The 21128-nt window shown below is 41.8% G+C and overlaps 1 protein-coding gene across 2 annotated transcripts in view; it reads left to right on the top strand.

Annotated features, from left to right (window-relative positions):
* The first annotated feature begins 7308 nt into the window (after positions 1-7308).
* The window catches only part of PDE7A (phosphodiesterase 7A), a 50203-nt gene continuing 36383 nt past the window's right edge, over positions 7309-21128 (top strand). For both annotated transcript variants that reach the window (XM_081205921.1, XM_081205920.1), the window contains exons 1-2: positions 7309-7574; positions 19961-20021. In XM_081205921.1, coding sequence (XP_081062047.1) covers positions 7437-7574; positions 19961-20021 — 199 coding nt within the window. In that variant the 5' untranslated portion in view covers positions 7309-7436. The remainder of the gene's footprint in view (positions 7575-19960; positions 20022-21128) is intronic.

Genomic DNA, 21128 nt, shown 5'->3' with positions numbered 1-21128 from the left:
TTTCATCTGGCAATCTTAATTCTGGCTTGGGATTCATCCAGCCCAGCCTTTCGCATGATGAATTCTGCATATAAGTTAAATAAGCAGGGAGACAATATACAGCCTTGTCGTACTCCTTTCCCAATTTTGAACCAATCAGTTTTCCATATCCAGTTCTAACTGTAGCTTCTTGTCCCACATAGAGATTTCTCAGGAGACAGATGAGGTGATCAGGCACTCCCATTTATTTAAGAACTTGCCATAGTTTGCTGTGGTTGACACAGTCAAATGCTTTTGCATAGTCAATGAAGCAGAAGTAGATGTTTTTCTAGAACTCTCTAGCTTTCTCTGTAATCCAGCGCATGTTTGCAATTTGGTCTCTGGTTCCTCTGTCCCTTCGAAATCCAGCTTGCACTTCTGGGAGTTCTGGCAAGCCGCTCCAGTATCCCTGCCAAGAAAACTCCATGGACAAAGACAACAGGCATAGAAATTATTACACTTCTATAAAAATAAAAACAACATTAGCATGGCTATTCCTTATTTTCCAGGGGATGAGCTGCAATTTCCTCTTTTTAAAGGCAAGTTGATGGCCATCACTACATTATATGGCAGCAAATTCCATAGTTTAACTATATGCTGTGTTTCATTCCTTTGCATATTTACACAAATGTTCTACTGAGGTCAGTGGGACTAAGTGTGTATTGGATTGAAGCCTTAAATATTGAGCAATTGCATAGATACTGCTTGCACACTTTCCCTTGTGCCTCTAGTCTATACACAAAAAGAGCTGAAGACTTTCCAATTTATTGAAAAGTGAAAACTGAATATTCATTGAGAGCCTGAAATATTCTGGAGACGACCTGCTGTGGCTACCTTGTGCCAATTTGCGTTTCAATCTCGTTGCAAAAACTCAGGTAGAAGGTACAAGTTGGTCCCACTTCCTCATTCAATGCTTGCAAAGCAGAAGTCCAGTCCACCTTAAATATATGTCAGGCTCCACTTATGGCTGGGTGTTGCAATATATTCAAAACAAAATTAAAAATATTCCTTCCAGTAGCACCTTAGAGACCAACTAAGACCAACATGGCTACTTACCGGTAGTTGGTCTTTAAGGTGCTACTGGAAGGATTTTTAAAATTTTGTTTTGACTACGGCAGACCAACACGGCTACCTACCTGTAACTAGCAATATATTCAGATAGCCCTTTGTTTCATGGCTATCTTTCTTTGAATCTGTTTGTGTTCAATAGCTTGGTAAAAGCTTGGTAAGCAACTTTTCTTGACAGGCATTACTATATAACCCACATTTAAGCTGTCTTTAAAACACTGTTTCAAAGCAAATCGAAAGGAGACACCTTTTTGCAGTGACAACATTGTTTTCATATAAAAGCTGCGGGGTTGGAATTTGAGCCATACATTTTGACCACTCAGATTTTATGTGTTTTCTAAACCTGGCTGCTAGTCAAACATTAGGTGAAACAAATTTTCTGACCAATCTTAAAGAGAAGACAATTCCTAAGATACGTATTTAGAAGAAAAGGACATTGAAAATATGATACAGTGGTACCTCAGGTTACATACGCTTCAGGTTACAGACTCCGCTAATGCAGAAATATTACCTCGGGTTAAGAACTTTGCTTCAGGAGAACAGAAATCGTGCTCCGGCGGCGCGGCAGCAGTGGGAAGCCCCATTAGCTAAAGTGGTGCTTCAGGTTAAGAACAGTTTTAGGTTAAGAACGGACCTCCGGAACGAATTAAGTACTTAACCCGAGGTACCACTGTACAGATTTAACAGAGCAATCATTCAGGCTGGATCTAGACACATCAAAGAGGTGTTTCAGTTAAACGCGTTGCAAACTTTGTATGAGAAATCGGGTTAGGAAAAATGGAACTCCATAGCGACATCTGGTGTCACAGTGTCACAATGCATATGCAACACATATAAAGTGCTTTGTCTTTGCCAATGTAGCTGAGTCCACATTCAGAGTTGTGCTGGTAAAGGGAGGCAGAGTTACCTCTCTAGGGTGCACGTGGCATCCAAGCAGTACCTTGGGAGGTGGTGAGAATTGAGTCCTATCATATTTTTTCTAACTTGGTATAGATTCTTGGTGAGTTTTCTGGGAAACCAATGAAATGAAGGGGTTTAGGCTCTGGGATGGTCTGCAGTCCTCCAGTGTGTTGCCCATAACCCACCCATGACTCTATCCTATTTTAGTGATCCAACTGGTCAACTTAGCCAGCACAGCCATCCTGCAGCACGTGGAGGCATTTCCACAGATGTGTGGTTGGTAGAGGTGGAAGATTTGCACTTCCAATGGCATTAGGAGCCTTCCTCTCATCCTAATTGCTATGGCTCATTTGTACCAGGTTTTCCAATGGATAAGACAGCCCAGAAAGTTCCAACTGGGCAACTTGCTCCAACAAAGGCTAGAGGTAAGCCTGGAAATGAACCTGAGGCCTTGAGTCACTTCACCCAGTCTACCTTTCCCAAGCTCCTCTTCCTTGGTTTGAAGGCTGTGGCTCTTATAACACCAATCTATAACACCCATATTTTGTTGGGAGCCGTCCAGAGTGGCTGGGGAAACCCAGCCAGATGGGCAGGGTATAAAAAATTATTTATTATTTATATTATTATAACCTTCTGGCCCACAGGCAAGCTTGTCTGAGCCTTTCTGCGGCCTCTTGCCTGACACGTTTTCTGTGCTGCTAGGCAGGTGTGGTAGAATGGGAAGTATTTGATTCCTCTAAGTCAAACTTGGGGGTGGCATGTGCAAGGGTCCTGGATTAGGCTCTGCAGGTTCCAGACTGTTAGCCTCAGGTTCTGTGGGCTCCAAACCATCAGTCTTCGGGCTCTGTTGACTCAGAAATACCAGTGCCAAGAGCCTGACCTGATTCTCCAGTTGGTGGTACAGTCATCTCAGACTTGTCTTGCTTATTCTCTTTTGACTCTGAGCTCAATACCATGATACAAATGCTCCTCACTTGGCAAACCTCCGAGTATGGTTTTGCACTATTAGTCAAATAGTAAATTCCTGTATTGTGGGAAACACCTCTTATTTGCACTCTGCTTGCAGTTTCTGTAAAATTAATTGGCTGAAAATAAGAGTTCTAATTGCACTTTTAAAAGGTTGCTAATTAATTTTAGTAAAGAACAAGATTTCATTTCATATAAATGATGCTACCTCCATTGTGAAATGTGAACCACATTCTAAAATGTTTTGAACCAAAATTGTAATAGCCACTCACAATTAGCATGTTATTTTAAATATTAGACTTGCACACAGTGAGATGTCATTTCCTCCCCACAGTTGTACATGAGTTGCATGGGTTCTACACTCATGTGCAAATTAAACTCATCCAATAAACACTACAAGCATTGTAGTTAATTAAAACAAATATTATTGTTTGAAAATAAGAACTTTGAAATGTATTCAGCTTCTGATTTTTCTAGGCTTGTATCATAATGTAGTGTAGATGTTGGCAATGTGCTCACACAGGCTGTCTGTACAGCTGCGCGTGAAGTAATGGATAGAAGAATGTAAGTTGCCACAAACTGGTGTGGACATCACGGAACGAGCCTGCTTTACACTTTATGTATTGTAGGTTTACCTGTGGGCTCTCAGCATCCTCAAGAAACCATAGTTTACTGTGTGTTTGCCTATATTTGCATTCCCATTTAGTGTCTCGGGCCCAAACAGAAAAACACCTGCTTTCTCTTTCTACATTGTTCTTTGCTGAACCCAACAAATCCCATGGCTTTCAGTATCACCCATATGGCCATGATTTTGAGATGATGTAGAGATATCAGACAGAGAGCTATAGCAAAGGGTCAAATGTCAAATTTGCATAATCATTAACCATACTGTTGACCAGGTAGACATAGATGGCTTTATTTTTATTCCTCCATCTCCTTTGCTTTTAATCCCTTACCAGATAATATTACTTTACTCTACACAAATGGTGAAAAATGGTGAAAAATATTCATTCTCTGGTAATCATCTCCTTGATACCTTCCTAACCCCATGAGGCTCTGGTAACAGGTGCATCCCAGCCTGGAGAATTCATATCATAAATCACAATTATTACCTGATAGTATCAATACTGTGGCCTATCAGTTTACCCATCCATTTTTGCTACAGGGCTAGAGTTCTATATGTCATAGCAAGTGTAAGGTGACAAGCAGAGACAAGCTGAGAAGAGGAAACAAAAGAGGGTGGAGAAAGAGGTGCAGTAAGCTGAGGAAATATTTTCCTGTATCACGGTGCTCTCAAATTTCAAAGAAAAATGATCAAGAACTCGGTTTTCTCTCTCCTTCTCATACTTCCACACCTTCCATTGTGCAATCTTGGATCTTGCATTATACTCCACCTGCATATTTGCTTTGGCAGCAGGAGCAGGAAGTGGCTAGAGTTCAATGGGTTTGGTGCTTTTGGTGCTTTCAATTGTTTATGTTTCTTCTGGGAATTCTCCCCCTCCCTTTACATATATAATGTTATAGTCTGGCACGTGGGGTTTGTTTGGAGGGATGTTATTACATTAGTTCAGTTGCCCTTTAAACACACGCAAAATAATATGGAAGCTATTTCAGCATGATGCAATCTATGTGGTCAGGGTTGTTTTTGAGGGTCTTTTCTGCAGTATTGTCATCCAGAATTGCCAGCAGGGAAGCTTCCAATTCAGTGTGAAAGGCCCATGTGATTGGCCTCCTAGTCATACTATTGACATGTATATCCCTGCAGAGCAGGAGTAAACAATTTTGGAAAATGTCCCACACTACTGGATGTTTGTGTGGAAAGTGCTGTACCTTAAAAAAGTAAAAATAAAACCCATTATAAACAACCTGATAGCATGTCCAGACATACAATCTTGTTCTTGCTCATTCTTAAGATGCTTTATGAAGGAACATGCATTCTAGGCATTTATAATGTGCCAGTGATTTAGCATTATGTCTCAGTCTGATTAAAAGCCTGGAAATTAATTGGTGGCACCCTTGGATTCAGTAATTCCTCTATATAAATAAAAAACCATGACTACACTACATCATTTGGAGAATAATTATGGTTCCTCAACTACTGGATGGGAATACCTTCTTATATGAATCACAATTCCCCTTTAGGAAGAATGTTGCTTTTTTGATAGTTTTCAAGTGCTGGCAAAATTGCATATCTCCATAAGTTGTGTTCTGGCTCCCATTCTTTTAAACTTTTATATTAATGATTTGCTGCCATAATTAGGTAATGAAAAAAACCCTTCTCTGGTAATTAGGAACAGAAGGATATCAGTCTTGACGTATGCCGATGATTTAGTGGTCCTCTCTTTCCTGATACAGCACATACTGTAATCAAGTCTGTCTATACAATACTCTTAAGGCCAATATTATGATTTGGGACAAACATAGTCCTAGGTATAAATGGTGCTCAAATCAGCAAGCTTTAGAACAAACTAACTGTTTAGATATCTGGTGTTCTCTTTAGCGAAACCCTCTCTTAGAAGTGTCATATATGTGATGTATACACTGCTGGAGTCTAAGAAGGTAACTGGGGAATCTGAAGAAGTGTGCATGCACACGAAAGCTCATACCAATAACAAACTTAGTTGGTCTCTAAGGTGCTACTGGAAGGATTTTTTTTCATTTTTTTTATGACAGACCAACACGGCTACCTACCTGTAACTAGAACTGGGAGAAATGAGTGAGTTTTTAGGTATTAGGGATGTCTGAAGTGTACCAGTGATTAAGGGCCAACAGCATGCTAGGAGTGCTGGAGTTTCTTCCCAGAAGACTTACATTGTACTATACAAAGCTGTATACAAGACTAATTATTTACAGTACTTAAAATTATATCCAGATTTTCTTCTTTCATGGAACTCATGGAGGCATTCATGTGGTTCTCAAGACAATCCCAGACTAGACCCAGCCCTGCTTAGTTTCAGCAAGGCTGTGGTTTCATGTCCTTTCTTCACATATACCCTGCAACCTATCATTTTTGAGAGCTGAAGCAGTATGATAAGAGCCATTGTTTTCCATAGCTTACAACACAATTCTTTTCTCATGCTAATCCTTTTTGGGCGAACAGGTTTTGTAGGTAATTGAAGCACTACAAAAACATGCAAACAAAGGCGAGAGTGCAATGAAAGTGAGCAATTGTCAACAATGACTCTTATCATGTCACCTTGAGTCCTTCATCTCCAGCCATCTCGCAGAGAACAGGCTAGAAATTGACAAGGCAGTCGTAGGATGGGTTGAGTGGAGAGGAAAGAAGGCAAGTGGAGCTGGAGCCACATTGTAAAGCGAGGCAGAGGTTGCCTAGGGCGGGCTGAGCCTGAGAAGTGTGGTTTTGAGTGCTGCTGCTGCTGCACTACCGGCAGCAGCAAACAAAAGCGCCGAGTGCCACATGAATCCCTTCAAAATGTAACTCAATTTATGTGAGATTCTGTAGGTAAGATAATTAAAACAGAGGCGAGGAGGGGGAAGGAAAAGTCGGTTGGATGTTGCGGCCATCAAGTCTGCATTCAACCAGAACATCAATAGAGATTTTCTCCTCACGAGGTGCTGGAGAACGAAGTAGATCGAAGCTGAAGAGATATAAGGGGCCTCTAGGTAAAGAAAAAGAAGATCCTATATACTGAGTAGGGAAACAGAAACGATTGTGAAGAAAGCACCCGCCCTCCCTTTACTCTCCCATAGCAAAAGCATGGGGGGGGGGTAAACCAGGCAGGAGGAATGACGTCACGACGCACAAGCTCCGTCGGCGTCCCCGCTGCGCATAGGCGCGCAGACACACAGCCTGCTGCCCGCCCGCCCGCCCGCCCGCCCTGGCTGGTGCTTCCCTGGGCGCGTGCGCTCGCCTTCGCTTGGGGCTTGCGCCTGACTGCGGGCGCGGGAGAGGCAAAGGCGGCCTCTCGCTCCTGCACGCGCAGCTGCTCTCCCCCCCCCGCCCGCTGACGCTTCCGTCGCCTCCACCACAGCTGCGGCATCACCAACCGCCACTACCTGGCCCCTCCCCTCGCGCGGGGCCGCGCCTCGTGCCGGACAATAGCGGCGCTGCCGCAGCCGAGTTGTGTCTCACCCAAATCAGCCCGCCGCCGTCGCCGCAGCCACCCGGGCCCGCTCGCCGGCACCCATGAGCGGCGGCACGCGGCCGTCCCGGCTGCGGAGCTGACCGGGGGACTCGAGACGGGACTTGCCGCGGCTGCTGCTTCTTTTCGTCCTTCTCCTTAATCCTCGGCACTTGCTTCCCCCTCAGCCTTCCCTAGGGCTGCGTCGACGGGCGCGGAGCGGGGTGGGCCGGGGTGCGGGGAAAGCCCCCTCAGTGCCGCTTCTCCTTTGACCGACCCGTTCCCGGCGCGTGGGGCAGGTGAGGGCGGCCGGCCTGGCCTCGCTTCGCTCCGGGAGCCTGGCCTGGATTTTGTGGGCGCTCCAGAAGACGAAGCGGCGGCGGCGGCGGCGCCTCCGTTTCAATGGAAGTATGTTACCAGCTGCCGGTGCTGCCTCTGGACAGGCCGGTCCCGCAGCATGTCCTCAGCCGCAGAGGAGCCATCAGCTTCAGCTCCAGCTCCGCGCTCTTCGGCTGCCCCAACCCCAGGCAGCTCTCTCAGGTGAGGCGGCCTCGAAACACCCCCTTCCCCTCGCGCTTCTCCCTTCCCCTGCAGAAATGGGGTGCTGGGGTTGGTGGAGGAGTCCGTGGAATTGGGGAGTTTGCAAAACACACGAGATCAGAAGCAAATATGCCGAAGAGGCGCTTGCCTCTGCGGAATACGCTCTTTGCTCTCTGTCGGTCAAGTTTTGTCATTTGTAATGCTGGGTAGAAATGCACTCCAGAGTACATAGCGATGCCTTTGAGGTGCTTCACTGTACATTTATATTGTCCTGCTTTTGTTGACACGTTTCTTCAAGGAAGCTAGGGTAGCTTCTGCTTTTATGGTTGTCTTCTATTAAATGTTCCTGGGCTAAATAATACTGAGAATCTAGAGGGGGAGCTACCAGCTGGCTATTGCCAATACACTTGCAGTTTTATTTTGCAAGACAGCTGTAGTGACATCTTTTAAATACTTTTTTTTTACCCTTCATGTCAGAGTAGTTATAAAACTTACACAGGGTGTGATTCAGTCAAGGTTTTAGAGGGAGAATTAGTTGTTTACATTTGACTGGATTGCGCCCAGTCTCTTAAATGTTTTGTGAAATATTGGATTCCTTCCCTAACACCATATGGACTAATGTATATAATGTTCTTCCCTTATCAACCACTGAAAGCTTTTAGATAGAACTGTCCTAGATTTGCAGTGGTTTCTAAAAAAAACACCATGTTGTCTGTGCAGTTCACATTGATGTATCCCATTGTGATTATAACAGTAACAAAATTATCCATAATAAATGTAGGTAGGCGGTGGAGTGTGGAAAAATAGATCTTGTTGCCATTTTTGGCTCTCTTCTCTTCAAATGTTTTCAGAATTCATTTGCCAATCTGTTGTTGCCCCGATGCAGTCTGCTGAGATTTCCCTGCAAATGATAACAAATCTCTGAACTTTAAAGCATCTGCCCAGAATAAGATATAATGTACTTGTTTTATTGTCTGATTTGTGAGTATTCTCAAATAGCATAATTCCATGTAAGATTACTCAGAAGTAATCGAGTTTTATTTATTTATTTGTAATACTATATACTTCAATAGAATATTGTACAACAGCTACAAAGGCCTGTGGTTATAAACAGTACAGTGAGGCTTACTTCAAAGAGGTGGGTATACGATTGAGGTCTAAACTGAGTATTTTCTAAACTTATTTAGGCTTCAGTTTTATACCCACTACCCTGGAAATAGGCCCCATTGAACTCATGCTGAGGTGATATGTATAAGATTGAACTGTTGGGTATCTAGTGGTGGAAATCAATCAATCAATCAATCAATCAATCAATTGATTGTATACCACCCTTCATCCAAGGATCACACAAAATGCATAATAACAAAACAAACACATTTAAAAGGTCATGGAATTTTGTCCTGTCTTTGACATATGTGGGTAAATCTCTTATTAAGAGAAGAGGAAATCATCCAAGGTTTTGCCTCTTCCTCTGGTGCATAATAATAGCACGTCAGAGTTTGTTATAGAATATGTTTGTTAGGTAATATTCATTTTAATAGAGAGAACATACATAGTTGGCCCAACGTTTTAAGTGCTAGCATATAGGAATACAGTGGTACTTTGGGTTAAGAACTTAATTCGTTCCAGAGGTCCGTTTTTAACCTGAAACTGTTCTTAACCTGAAGCACCCCATTTAGCTAATGGGGCCTCCTGCTGCTGCTGTGCTGCTGCTACACGATTTCTGTTCTCATCCTGAAGCAAAGTTCTTAACCTGAGGTACTATTTCTGGGTTAGCGAGTCTGTAACCTGAAGCGTATGTAACCTGAAGTGTATGTAACCTGAGGTACCACTGTACTTTTATGAATATTGCCTTAAGAGTAGAATGAAAAGTATGCAACATCTAGTTATTTAGAAGAAGTACAGATTTTGTTTGGTGGAGATTCTCTTATTGGGAACTACATGTTATGCATTAACACTTAACTGTCCTGGGGTCTTTGTAAAGAAAATTAGCTTTAAGGTTGAACGGTGAAACTGTGTGGGAAGAGGGTGGTTGCTTCTTTTCCTGTCTGCCATTTTTCTTTGCTACTCCCCCCTACAACAGGATGCAGGTAGACATTTAGAGGTATTAGCCTCGGTTGCAACATCTGCAAATAGTGTGGTGTTAGTGCTTCAATGACAACATGAAAATGTACTGTTCTAGCTCTAGTCTAAAATAATTCATATGCTGTGTTTTACTCCTAAAAAGGGTTCACGTAAGAATTCAGGAAAAATTAAATTAAATACCTGCAGTTTCTGCCACAGGAAGTGATATGCTCATGGATCTCCTTTTCTGGATTGTGGGGTGTGTGTGTGTTGGCACTAGTACATCAGCCCTAAGTGCTTTTATGCTTTGAACATGTTTGCATGTACAGGCATATCTCAGAGATATTGCAGGTTCAGTTCCAGACCACCACAATAAAGCAAACATTGCAATAAAGTGGATCACTATTATTTTGCGTTTCTCCCTGTGTATAAAAGTTATTTTAAGCTATACTGTAGTCTGTTAAGCCAGGCCCTCCTGGCTGCAGGGGTGGCAAGGGAAAACTTGGTTCCAGCCCTAGCCAGCTCTGCTCCTGTGGCAGAGCTGGGGTGGGGGCTAGCCAGTTTTTTTGCCCTGAGTGAAGCCTCTGGAGGGGGCACCATTTAAGCTTCCAGCCTCTCTCTCTCTCTGTGTGTATGCAAATGCATGTGGGGTGTGTGTGACAAACTGGGTCTTTGACCCAGGTGAAATAAAGCCTAGTTTTGCCAGTGGCCAGAAGAGGGGCAGTGTGTGTGCGTGTGTGTGTGCGTGCGCGCACGTGCGTGTGCTTCCTTCCCCTGAGAATGGCCAGGCTGCCTGCAGCTTCACCCACATCCTAGCACAGAGCAATATCTGAGCACAATAAAATGAGGTATGCCTGTATACACATTTTCTTGAAGGTTAGTGAAACTTACTTTGAAGTTTAGGCCTGAGGATCATAGTATTGCTTGACTCTGATGTTTTTAGCTGAAGCTGCTATCCCTATTAGCTTTTAATATATATATATGTCTGTTTAGCTTTGGGGTATAGTATTTAACACAAGCAAGTTGGCTGACATTAGCTAACTTTGTTACATGTTAGTCAATTTTCTGTGTACTAAACTTTATTTCTGCCTTGGTCCAGGTATCTATTACATAAAAGCAAAAGTCCTTCAAATGTCTTTTGTTTAACAGTTTTAACTATTGTAGTGTGAATTGAATGCCTTGTTATTACCAGTGAAAACCTTAACCTGAAATGTTGACTTAGAATTCCCCTGAATAACTTCACTGAAGGAGTAGGGTGAGATCTTTCATTTTACAAGTCAGGCAAACTTCTTTGCCACATAATTTTTATTGTTATGAAGTCCCCTTCTCAGTTTAGACCTTAAACTTTAAAGACTGTAGAGTTTGTCATTTCCATCACAAGAAGTGTTCTCCATAAACAGCCAGTTTGAGAGCGTGAGATAGAGATAAGTATTGCATTCAGAATCTTTTTCCATTTATGCTACCCAAAACAGAAGAACGTACCAATAGATTCTGATGAACCTTTTGTAACTTGTTTTACAATTGAGAAATCACTTCTAGTAACCAATCAGGTTTAAACAACGTGCAATATTCAGGAGGGTTCATAAATAGTTCTAGTATTGTGTTTATTGTACATATGCTGGTCTTGGATGGTGTAGCAGGGCAAGGTCTTATCTTTAAAAGAAAGCATACTTTTAGACACATTGTGCTAGTGTGGTTAGAATCTTCTTCAAGAGCACTTTCAGCCCCCTCACAGCTGTATCAAAACAAAAGTGAAATACCATATTTCTCTATGTATAACACGCCCCTGTGTATAAGACTACCCCCCTTTAACACTATTTAAAAGTAAAAAAACCTAGTCTTATGCACAGAAAAGTATGGTAATATTAGCAAACAAAAAAGGCAGAGCTTTCCCCCACAGTCACTCTGTTTTTAAAGTCACAGTTCCTTTGATAGGCAATATACAAACACAGGGTAGATGGCTTTCTTTGAACTCAAGCAGGCAATGAGATTGGATCAGTTGAAATAACTTTGATAATATCTCGGTTCCTTGGCTGTACTGTTGTGTTCTATTGTCAGCTAATCTGCACGTCTTGACTGTTTCTGTTTTATAGGGATAATGACATCTTTGGGTTCCTTTCCTTCTGTGTTTCAGAAGTAACCTGTGCTTTCACATGTTCCTTGGTAATGGATAAAAGTAGCTGTCAAATGTTATAGAAGCTTAAACTTCCTTCTGCACTGAAGCTTTGCAGGTTTGGAGGTGTTGTTGGTTTTTTTTGCTCCCCTAAATTTTATACAACAGTATTTTTCCACCCTGGCCATTTTGAAGTTCTGATGCAGGGAACATTTGCAGCCATTTACCGTATTTTCTGCCCTATAGGACGCACTTTTTCCCTTCCAAAAATGAAGGGGAAATGTGTGTGCATCCTATGGGGCGAATGGAGGCTATCGCTGAAGCCTGGAGAGCGAGAGGTGTCGGTGCGCACCGACCCCTCTCGCTCTCCAGGCTTCAGGAAGATATCCGCAAGGCTTGCGGGCAGCAGGACCCGTTCTGGGGGCTGGGGTCGGGGGAAGCTCGGGCTTCCCCCGTCCCCAGCCCCGCAAGCTCTGGGAGCGATGGCGAGGTTGCGCGCAACCTCGGCATCGCTCCTGGACCCGTTCTGGGGGCTGGGGTCAGGGGAAGCTCAGGCTTCCCCTGCCCCCAGCCCTGCAAGCTCCAGGAGCGATGGACCCCCAGCCCTGAGGCTAAAAACAAAGCCAAGACAGCTAGCGGGATCCATCCCGCTTGCTGTCATGGCTTCTTTGCTCTTTGGGGCTCAGGGGGGAAATATTTTTTTTCCTTTATTTCCCCCCCACCCTCTATAGGGTGAAAAATGCGGTAAGTTTGTACTTTGGGCTGTTAACATTATGCCTGTGGGTAACCTTGGTCTGAGTGTGAGAAGTTTTGTCACCATCAGCACCACTATGCTGCTTTAATAGTTTATTTTTGCAGTGATAACTAGGGAGTCTGAAGTTGAGGCTTCAGTAGATAAACATGATTACTAAATTTTCAAGATGAATTGTACTACAGTTTCATACTGAACCACTGTATTTGAGTCTAACCAATAATTTTGGCGGCCTTTTTCTTGAATGATAAATTGTGGCAGGTTTGGTGGTGGTGTTTTGTTAAAGACAACAATAAGGAGACAGTGGGTTAATTAGTGTGTTTAAGTTAGCAGTGGATTAGTGTTGAAATATTTTGTATATTCTTAATGTTGAGGAGCATTCTAAGGTCAGATAGTAGAGAAAATAAGCAGACATAACCTTCAGCCTCTTCGTTTGATCTGGCTTCATAGTCTGATTGTGTGTTAGTGAAACATTAGACCACCTAGTTTTAGAAAGAGTGCAAGCTTTTAAACTGCATGTTCTTAATCAAGCTCGGGGTATTTAGAGAGGGAATGAATCTTGTATGTGGAAGCTGATAAGTGATTAGTTTTTCTAAATTCTTGATTAGAATTTAGATTGAAGTTGATGAGAGTAGGCTATATCAAATGATGTTTGTCTTGTGCAGTAGTAGTATTTTTCTGAAATTTTTAGTAGCTACCTCATAGACTTGCACACTGTTTGTTCTCCCATGAACATTTCATCTTCCATCCTGGCCCTGGGAAAGGTGGATGTGGTTTGCCCTAAAGAGCCTGGCAGGCCTAATTACACCCATGTGCCAGAGGTTCCCCACAACTGAGCTAGAGCTAATTATGGTTAACATTAGGGTAAATGTAACCTTACATCATGGTTAATGTAGGGAATGTAGGATGGAATTTGTGTGGAAACAAGGAAGATTGAAGGGAGAGAAGTTTGTGTGGCTCTACATTTTTGATCTTCAAAGAATGAAAGCTGAAGAAAGGTTGGTCTCAGCTGTAGCTCCTCCCATTTGCTTCAAACCTGCAACCTGTTTTCACAACATTTTTGAAAACTGCTCCCAAAATACCGTACTTTGCTCTATACAAGTACAGTAGTACCTCTGGTTAGGTAACCCTCTGGTTACGTAAACTTCAGGATGTGAAAGCGGCAAACCTGGAAGTATTTGATTGGTTTTGCCACGTGCGCATGCGCAGTGGAAACCTCGGGATCCGACCGGATCTCCAGAACGGATCCCGTCTGCAACCGGAGGTATCACTGTAATGAGGCATTCCAAATGTCACTAAATTTTTGATACAGTCTTTGCAAATAATAAATGGAATTCTGATACTGAGCTGCTAGCGAATTGCAACTAATTGACTAGAATAGTTCGTTCTTCCTGGGTTGCACTATTTTACAGCTGCCCTGTGCACAATACTTAACTTATACACACAGTCCTTTGGTAGTTATTGCTGATTAGTTTCCAGAATCATCAACACTTCTATCAGTGCAGATGAGCTAGGCTTAATTTGGACAAATCAGGAACCCTCTATTTTCTGAACATAGCTGCTGCCAGTATGGAAGGTGTCCTGTGAACTGTAAGCACACTGTAAACGTTTTGGTTTATTTATTTTACAAAATTTATATACTGCTTGATCATAGTAAAATCTCTAAGCAGTTTACAAGAAATATTAAAATTATTTTTTTATTGTCAGCAGTGAAAAAGATTAAAATGTGTCAGCAGTTATGTGTCTGGATAAAGGTAAAGGGACCCCTGACCATTAGTTCCAGTTGCGGACGACTCTGGGGTTGCGGTGCTCATCTTGCTTTATTGGCCGAGGGAGCCGGCGTACAGCTTCCGGGTCATGTGGCCAGCATGACTAAGCCGCTTCTGGCGAACCAGATCCCTGAGTAGAGGTGCTATATGCTGACAGGGTCATACTTACTGTGCCAGCACTATTGCAGCAGTGTTCTGCACTAACTAGAGTTTCCATGTCAAGTGCAAGAGACGATCTACACAGAGTGCATTATATTAATGCAGTCTTGAGTCCCCAGTGCCTGAACTGCTGTGGTCAGGCTCTCCTAGCTCAGGGATCTTTGAAATTGTTGTACCGTAACAACTTGTAAAAGGCACTTCTAGCCATGGAGGCTACCTGGGCCTCCAGAAATGGGTAATATTATTGAAAATTATATTATTATTTAATAATGTTTAGCGTGCTTCAAAAATATTGTTGATGGTTTGAAAAAACAGTTTGACTCCACATTTAGGTGATCAGCTCAGTTTGTATTCTGGCCATATAATAGCATTGATAAACAATGGGTACAAAAATATTAACTTGAAGTAGTCCTTATTGGCTTCCTTGATAACCTATAAATGGTTATTTATATTTTTACACATTTCTTCTGAGAAAGTATTTCAGTTCTTAGCATAAACATTTAGCTGCTTGAATAACTAGGAACCCATAATTTTTTCAGGCGTGTTACAATACTGTTGTTGCCCAAATCAGGTTATACACTACACCCACAGCCTGCTTCCTGATACGATACTGATTCCGATATTTTTTTTATCTTAGTGGTAGGAGATTAGATTAGCAGGATTCTTAAGAAACGTTTTCCAGTTGGTCGGAGTTAAGTGTTGTAACAGGGGGAACGCAAATGTGGATTGGGAAAGTTATTTCTCCATTGACAGTTGCCTCCATCCAGGCAAAGATGGAGGAACTTTTTTCTATGTTTGATACACTCATAAAGAGAGGTTACTTTCTCTATCTCCCCCGTACCCTGCAGCAAGAGTAAAACTTGCAGCAATCAATAGGAAGATCACATGTCTCTTGTTGATCCCAACCAATCACATTCCTGTAAGCTTTCCATCAATATCCTCTGATATTCTTAATAGAACCAACACCCCCTCCTTTGCCATTAATTATCCAGTATCAATTATCTCCTTAAGAGTCCCTCACAAAGTTCTGTAGATGCAGACCTCAGTAGGCAGTTGTACCTCTTGTAGATATTGCCTGTGAAAGCCATTATCATTTTAGAGGATATGTAATTTTTTGAGGTAGTGACATAGTGTATTCATTAGAACACTAGACTTCTGGGAAATATTATAACAATTACAGAGCATTATTTGTCTCATTAGAGATAACTTATTAATGAACCAGTACTGTACTTTGATAGGATTGGAATCTGTGCCGCCTTTCCCAAATGATTCAAAACATGAATTTTTAAAGCAGATTTTTTTAGTTGGCTTTTACAGGCATCTCTTACATTCGTTTAAAAGGAAAAGTGGATAATTCCTGTTAATGTATAAAAACAGCATGCGGCCTTTAAAATTATATGGCATTACAATAGAATTAAAATATGATATTCTAATCTAACCTTAAATTCTTTTAATAGTAATATAAAAAATTACACCATAAATAACAGCTTGGATCCAAAGATCCTGCTGAGCATGGATCATATAGATTTTGTGTTTGTGTGTTTGTGTTGCTAATCTCCTCCCCCCCACCTCTGCTCTTGAAATTCTTCGATCTGCAGGATATTGTTGTGTGGGTGGGGTGCAGACAGGAAAATTTGGTGACTCTTCCCATTGTGAATGGATGTACCATTTGAGTAGTAAGATTCTTCTTGTTTTCGGAAGTAGTGGGATATTGTGCTGAAATATGAATAATAATAATAATAATAAACAGAATAAAACTTCAAACATTAAAAACTTTCCTAAACAGGGCTGCCTTCAGATGTCTTCTAAAAGTTGGATAGTTGTTTATTTCCTTGACATCCCTTGACATCTGATGAGAGGGCAATCCACAGGACAGGCACGACTAGCAAGAAGGCCCTTTGCCTGGTTCCCTGTAATCTCACTTCTCGCAGTGAGGGAACTGCCAGAAGGCCCTGGGTGCTGGACCTCAGTGTCTCAGCTGAATGATGGGGGTGGAGACACTCCTTCAGATATACCGGGCCGAGGCCGTTTAATAAAAACAGTGGAAGCTGGAACATTTGTGCTTTCATTTTGTACTAGTGCAGATAGCACTCTGTTTGAAGCAATTTAGTTTAAACAAATTAAAGACTAGATATATGTTGCTTGTAATCAAATCCCGGTGTTCAAAAAAAATGCCCAGTATTGCAAATACTTATGTCTGTATTTTCTAAGCTAGTGTTGAGTAATCTGTGGGCCTCTTAATATTATACTCTACTTTTCACATAACCTGGGTCTCAAAGTTGCCTAATTGTCTAGTTGCTATTCCTGACTCTTGGTCATGCTTTGCATTACAGTCATACCTCGAGTTGAATGTGCTTCGGGTTGAGCGCGTTCAAGTTGTGCTCCGCGGCAACCCGGAAGTAACAGAGCACGTTACTTCCGGGTTTCGCCACTTGCGCATGCGCAGACGCTCAAAGTGACGTCACGCACATGCGTGGAAGCGGCGGCACATGTCTTAATGCAGACATACAGAGGTGAGCAAAGACAGTAGTGCTGCTGTCCAAGCTAGCCAACCTAGCGCTCTTTAGATGTTGTTGGATTCCATGTCACATCAGTCTCAGCCAGCAAGGCCAATAGTCGGGAATAGTTGGAGTTGTACTTCAACAACATCTAGAGGACACTAGGTTGGCTTCTTCAGATCTAGAAACACAACTATGTCACAGTTTAAGTTTTGGGAAGTTGGGACACAAATCTTGGTGAACTTGGCCAGTATCTTACTAATATAGTCAAAGAGATGGACTTTGGGGAAATACGGAAAACAGTTAAAGAGATGTAGCTGTAGCCACAGACATGTACAATGGTCCCAAGGAATGGGGAGAAGGAAGCAGGAGCCAAGGGAAAGAGAGAGGATAGAAATCAGTTGGCTTAGAGAAATGCCAGGTTACTAGTACAGTGGTACCTTGGGTTACATACGCTTCAGGTTACAGACTCCGCTAACCCATAAATATTACGTCGGGTTAAAAACTTTGCTTCAGGATGAGAACAGAAATTGTGCAGCGGGGACGCAGCGGCAGCAGGAGGCCCCATTAGCTGAAGTGGTGCTTCAGGTTAAGAACAGTTTCAGGTTAAGAACAGACCTCCAGAACGAATTAAGTTCTTAACCCGAGGTACCACTGTACAGTATATTTTAAAGATGCTTATTTATGATTGGTTCTTAGTTAAGAATGGGACTTTCCTATCACATGGAGTTTGATTCCATATTTGTGTCATTATTGCTGGAAAGCTCTGGTACATATGCCTACTTCAGCACCACAACGGGAATTTAGACACAGGTGTTCAGGTACAGGCAGATTCAAATCCAGGGTGTCCTTTAGGTAACCTGCTTTAGGTAAGGGCTATAATGGTAATCACAAGCACTTTAAATTGGCACAGTTTAGTGGCATATTACAGTGATAAGCGTTTTGCGTATAGGGCAGGTTAATAGTGCTCTAGTAATTAGCAATCTCCTTATACAATCATCGCTGTTAGTCGTGAGCCCATCCTGTATATGCCGGATGGACTTCACTATTGTGGGCTTGGGAGGAAGAAAGCTTCCTATACACATTTGGAGGTCACTCTTCCATAGCTAGCAGTAGGAGACGTGAATGTACATAGCACTCCGGTTTTTAAAGAAAGGCTTTAAAGTAAACCTTTAATTAAAATCTAGACACAAGCTTTAGTTCTGTCATGCCAGCATTCTTTTTATATAAGCTCACTGGAAAAAAATGACTAAAAGGAATACTTATTCTTTATATGTAGAAAATGGTTACCAAGAGAACAGGTGAGAATGGATGATGATAGTCATTCAGCTAATTCTATGCATGTAAAATGCAAATTAATGTCTTGCATTCACTACATGAATAACTGTAGTAGGATTACATTCCTAGTGTTTAAAGGTCTCTTTGGGTGATGTAGACTTTAATTTTCTCCAACCATTAACCATAGTTAAGGGATTATTATTACTTATATTCTACTTTCCCATACAAAATAGTTCAAAGCAGTTCAGAAGGACAGAGGTTGTAAAGATTGGGTTTCAGCACTGTGTGAACTTGCACAATAGAACACTGACCTCTCCCTCTTGCTGTAGCCATGGTTAACGGCTACATCAGTGCTGACATTAACTGTAATTGACTAACAAGTGTATGGGTAACCATGTTAGTGTCCTATAGATGGGAGGTATGTTGGGAGAAGTATGCTTCAAGTATCTAGTGTGGATAACTGACTAGCTCTGGTAAAAAGCACTCCTAATTAGCACTGCCACTGGAACCTCTGCAAACAGTGCCAGTCAAAAGTAACCCTATACAGTGGTACCTCGGGTTACAGACACCTCAGGTTACAAATTCAGCAAACCCAGAAGTAGTACCTTGGGTTGAGAACTTTGCCCCAGGATGAGAACAGAAATTGTGTGGCAGTGGCGCGATGGCAGCAGGAGGCCCCATTAGCGAAAGCATTCCTCAGGTTAAGAACGGACCTCCAGAACGAATTAAGTTTGTAACCCAAGGTACCACTGTACTACAGTGGTTCCCAATTAGCTAAGTACTGCAGACCCCCTATTTTTTAAAAGCCAACCCATGGACCCCCTACTTTTGAAAATTTGGATAGTTTTCTTCAGGTGAATGGTGCCACAGACCTCCTGGGGTCCGCGGATTACCAATCTGGAACTACTGCCATACTGCAGACTTGATCAAACTTGATCAAAGAGAGTGGACTCTGTCCAAAGCAGGCTAAACCTCAATTTCTTTTAATACCAGTACAGTCATACCTTAGTACTTGAACGGAATCCATTCTGGAAATCTGTTCAACTTCTGAAAACGTTTGAAAACCAAGGCGCAGCTTCTGATTGGCTGCAGGAGCTTACTGCACTCAGTTGGCAGCTGTGTAAGGTACACCAGATGTTCAGGTTCCAAATAATGTTCGCAAACTGGAACACTCCTGGGTTTGCGGCATTCGGGTGTCAAAACTTTCAAGTTGCAAGTCGTTCGAGAACTGAGGTACAACTGTAGTTATACAGATAGTAATGAAAGCATCAAACAGCACTTCAGATAGATTTGTTTGGGATCCTGGTAGCGTGCTGCTAATCACTGAAACCATATATTTATTAAAGTGACTATAACCAATTTTAAATTCTTATAGCAAAATATTTGGTCTTCCATCTTCATCAGTTGCTCTGATAAAGCAAATAGTGAATAAGATATAAATATCTCACTATCACTATCTCACATCTTTTAGAGCATAACAACTATATGGTTACATTCTAGAAACATATCAGTGGTTAAAAACATAAGAATCCAGAAGCATAAGTAAGCACTAAGTCTCAAGAACCAGCAGTCTAAAAACATACTTAAAGAAAGGCAGATTGGAGCAAATAAGCCTCTAACCATGGTTAAGGGGTGTGTGGGGGCGGAGGTGGGATCGTGCAGTCTGCTGACCCACTCCTTTAAACATGATTAATGGAGGTAAACCATCCAAAGCCTAATTTCAGAAATAATTATTTTCTGTTTTTTGTTTCCAGAGACGTGGGGCAATATCCTATGACAGTTCTGATCAAACTGCATTGTACATTCGCATGCTAGGTAAGTGTGGTTGTTTGTTTCAACACCCAGATGTATGTATATACGTGTGGCTGTCTGCTGTTAATTAGATGGTGTACACTACTGCATTTAAAAACCTTTCTGGTTTTTATTCCTCCCTCTTCAGCTTTTCACAACGTGTGTTGCTGTTGCTTGCTGTTTGGCTCTAAGTATTTCAATATTGTTTAGCACAAATTTCACACATTTGGGCACTGAGCAAATGCATAAGGTAAAGGTTATCACAAAATAGGAGATCACAGGCTCCCCAGCAATGCAGATTTAACAGAGAAGCGATGAAGGCATTGGGGTGGGTGCAAATATTAGAGAAAATTTTATATTTCAACATTTCATATTGCACATTTTATGTATTAAGGCTGATATATTTGAGTAGTAACAACCTTGCTTGCTTTGAAGGTTAGTTCTTGTAGCTGTGTTTCTTATTTCAAATGCACAAAGAGACTAGCAGAAACTTGGTACATATGAGATTAAGAATTTGTTTTCTTAAAGTTGAACTTGAATGACTCATCCAAGCAAATATTTGTATAGGAAAGTTTCAGCTTAAACTGTAAACTGAATATTGTTATGCGATAGCAATCTTGAAATAGCACAATGGTGACTGATGGGAAATGGATGAGTGTGAGGAGTTTCAATTAAAAACATTTAAATTGCTTGCTATAAATAATAAGTAAACGTTGGAGAAAATTCCAGCATAATACGTAATCAGTGTTCTGTGCCTCTTAAAAAAACAAAACAAAAAAGCAACAATTTTTGCTTAGGTCATTGGCTTATTTATGTTTGGCAGGGACTTGTTAATAGGATTTTAGCTTTGAGATCATTGGATCATGAAGTTGCTATTGCTGAACTGTTAAATTTCCTAACAGTAGTAGAAATTGATGGCCGTCAGTAAGTTACACATTTGTTACCTGTATATTATTGTAGCCTTTCTGAGCATCTCTCATTTTAATCATTCTCACAAGTAGAATAATATGTCCATTTGTGTCCATGCATTTATCTTTGTCACTCTTTGCGCTTTACAGTCCAGCCTTGGAAAATTAGCTGCTCTTTCCAGGACTCCATATGGGATACCTTCATCAGACATAGCTAGTTTTC

Source organism: Podarcis bocagei (assembly GCF_964188305.1).
Source record: "Podarcis bocagei genome assembly, chromosome: 8".
Taxonomy (NCBI): domain Eukaryota; kingdom Metazoa; phylum Chordata; class Lepidosauria; order Squamata; family Lacertidae; genus Podarcis; species Podarcis bocagei.
Note: the sequence above shows the minus strand (reverse complement) of the source record. Positions and strands in the feature narration are given on the sequence as shown.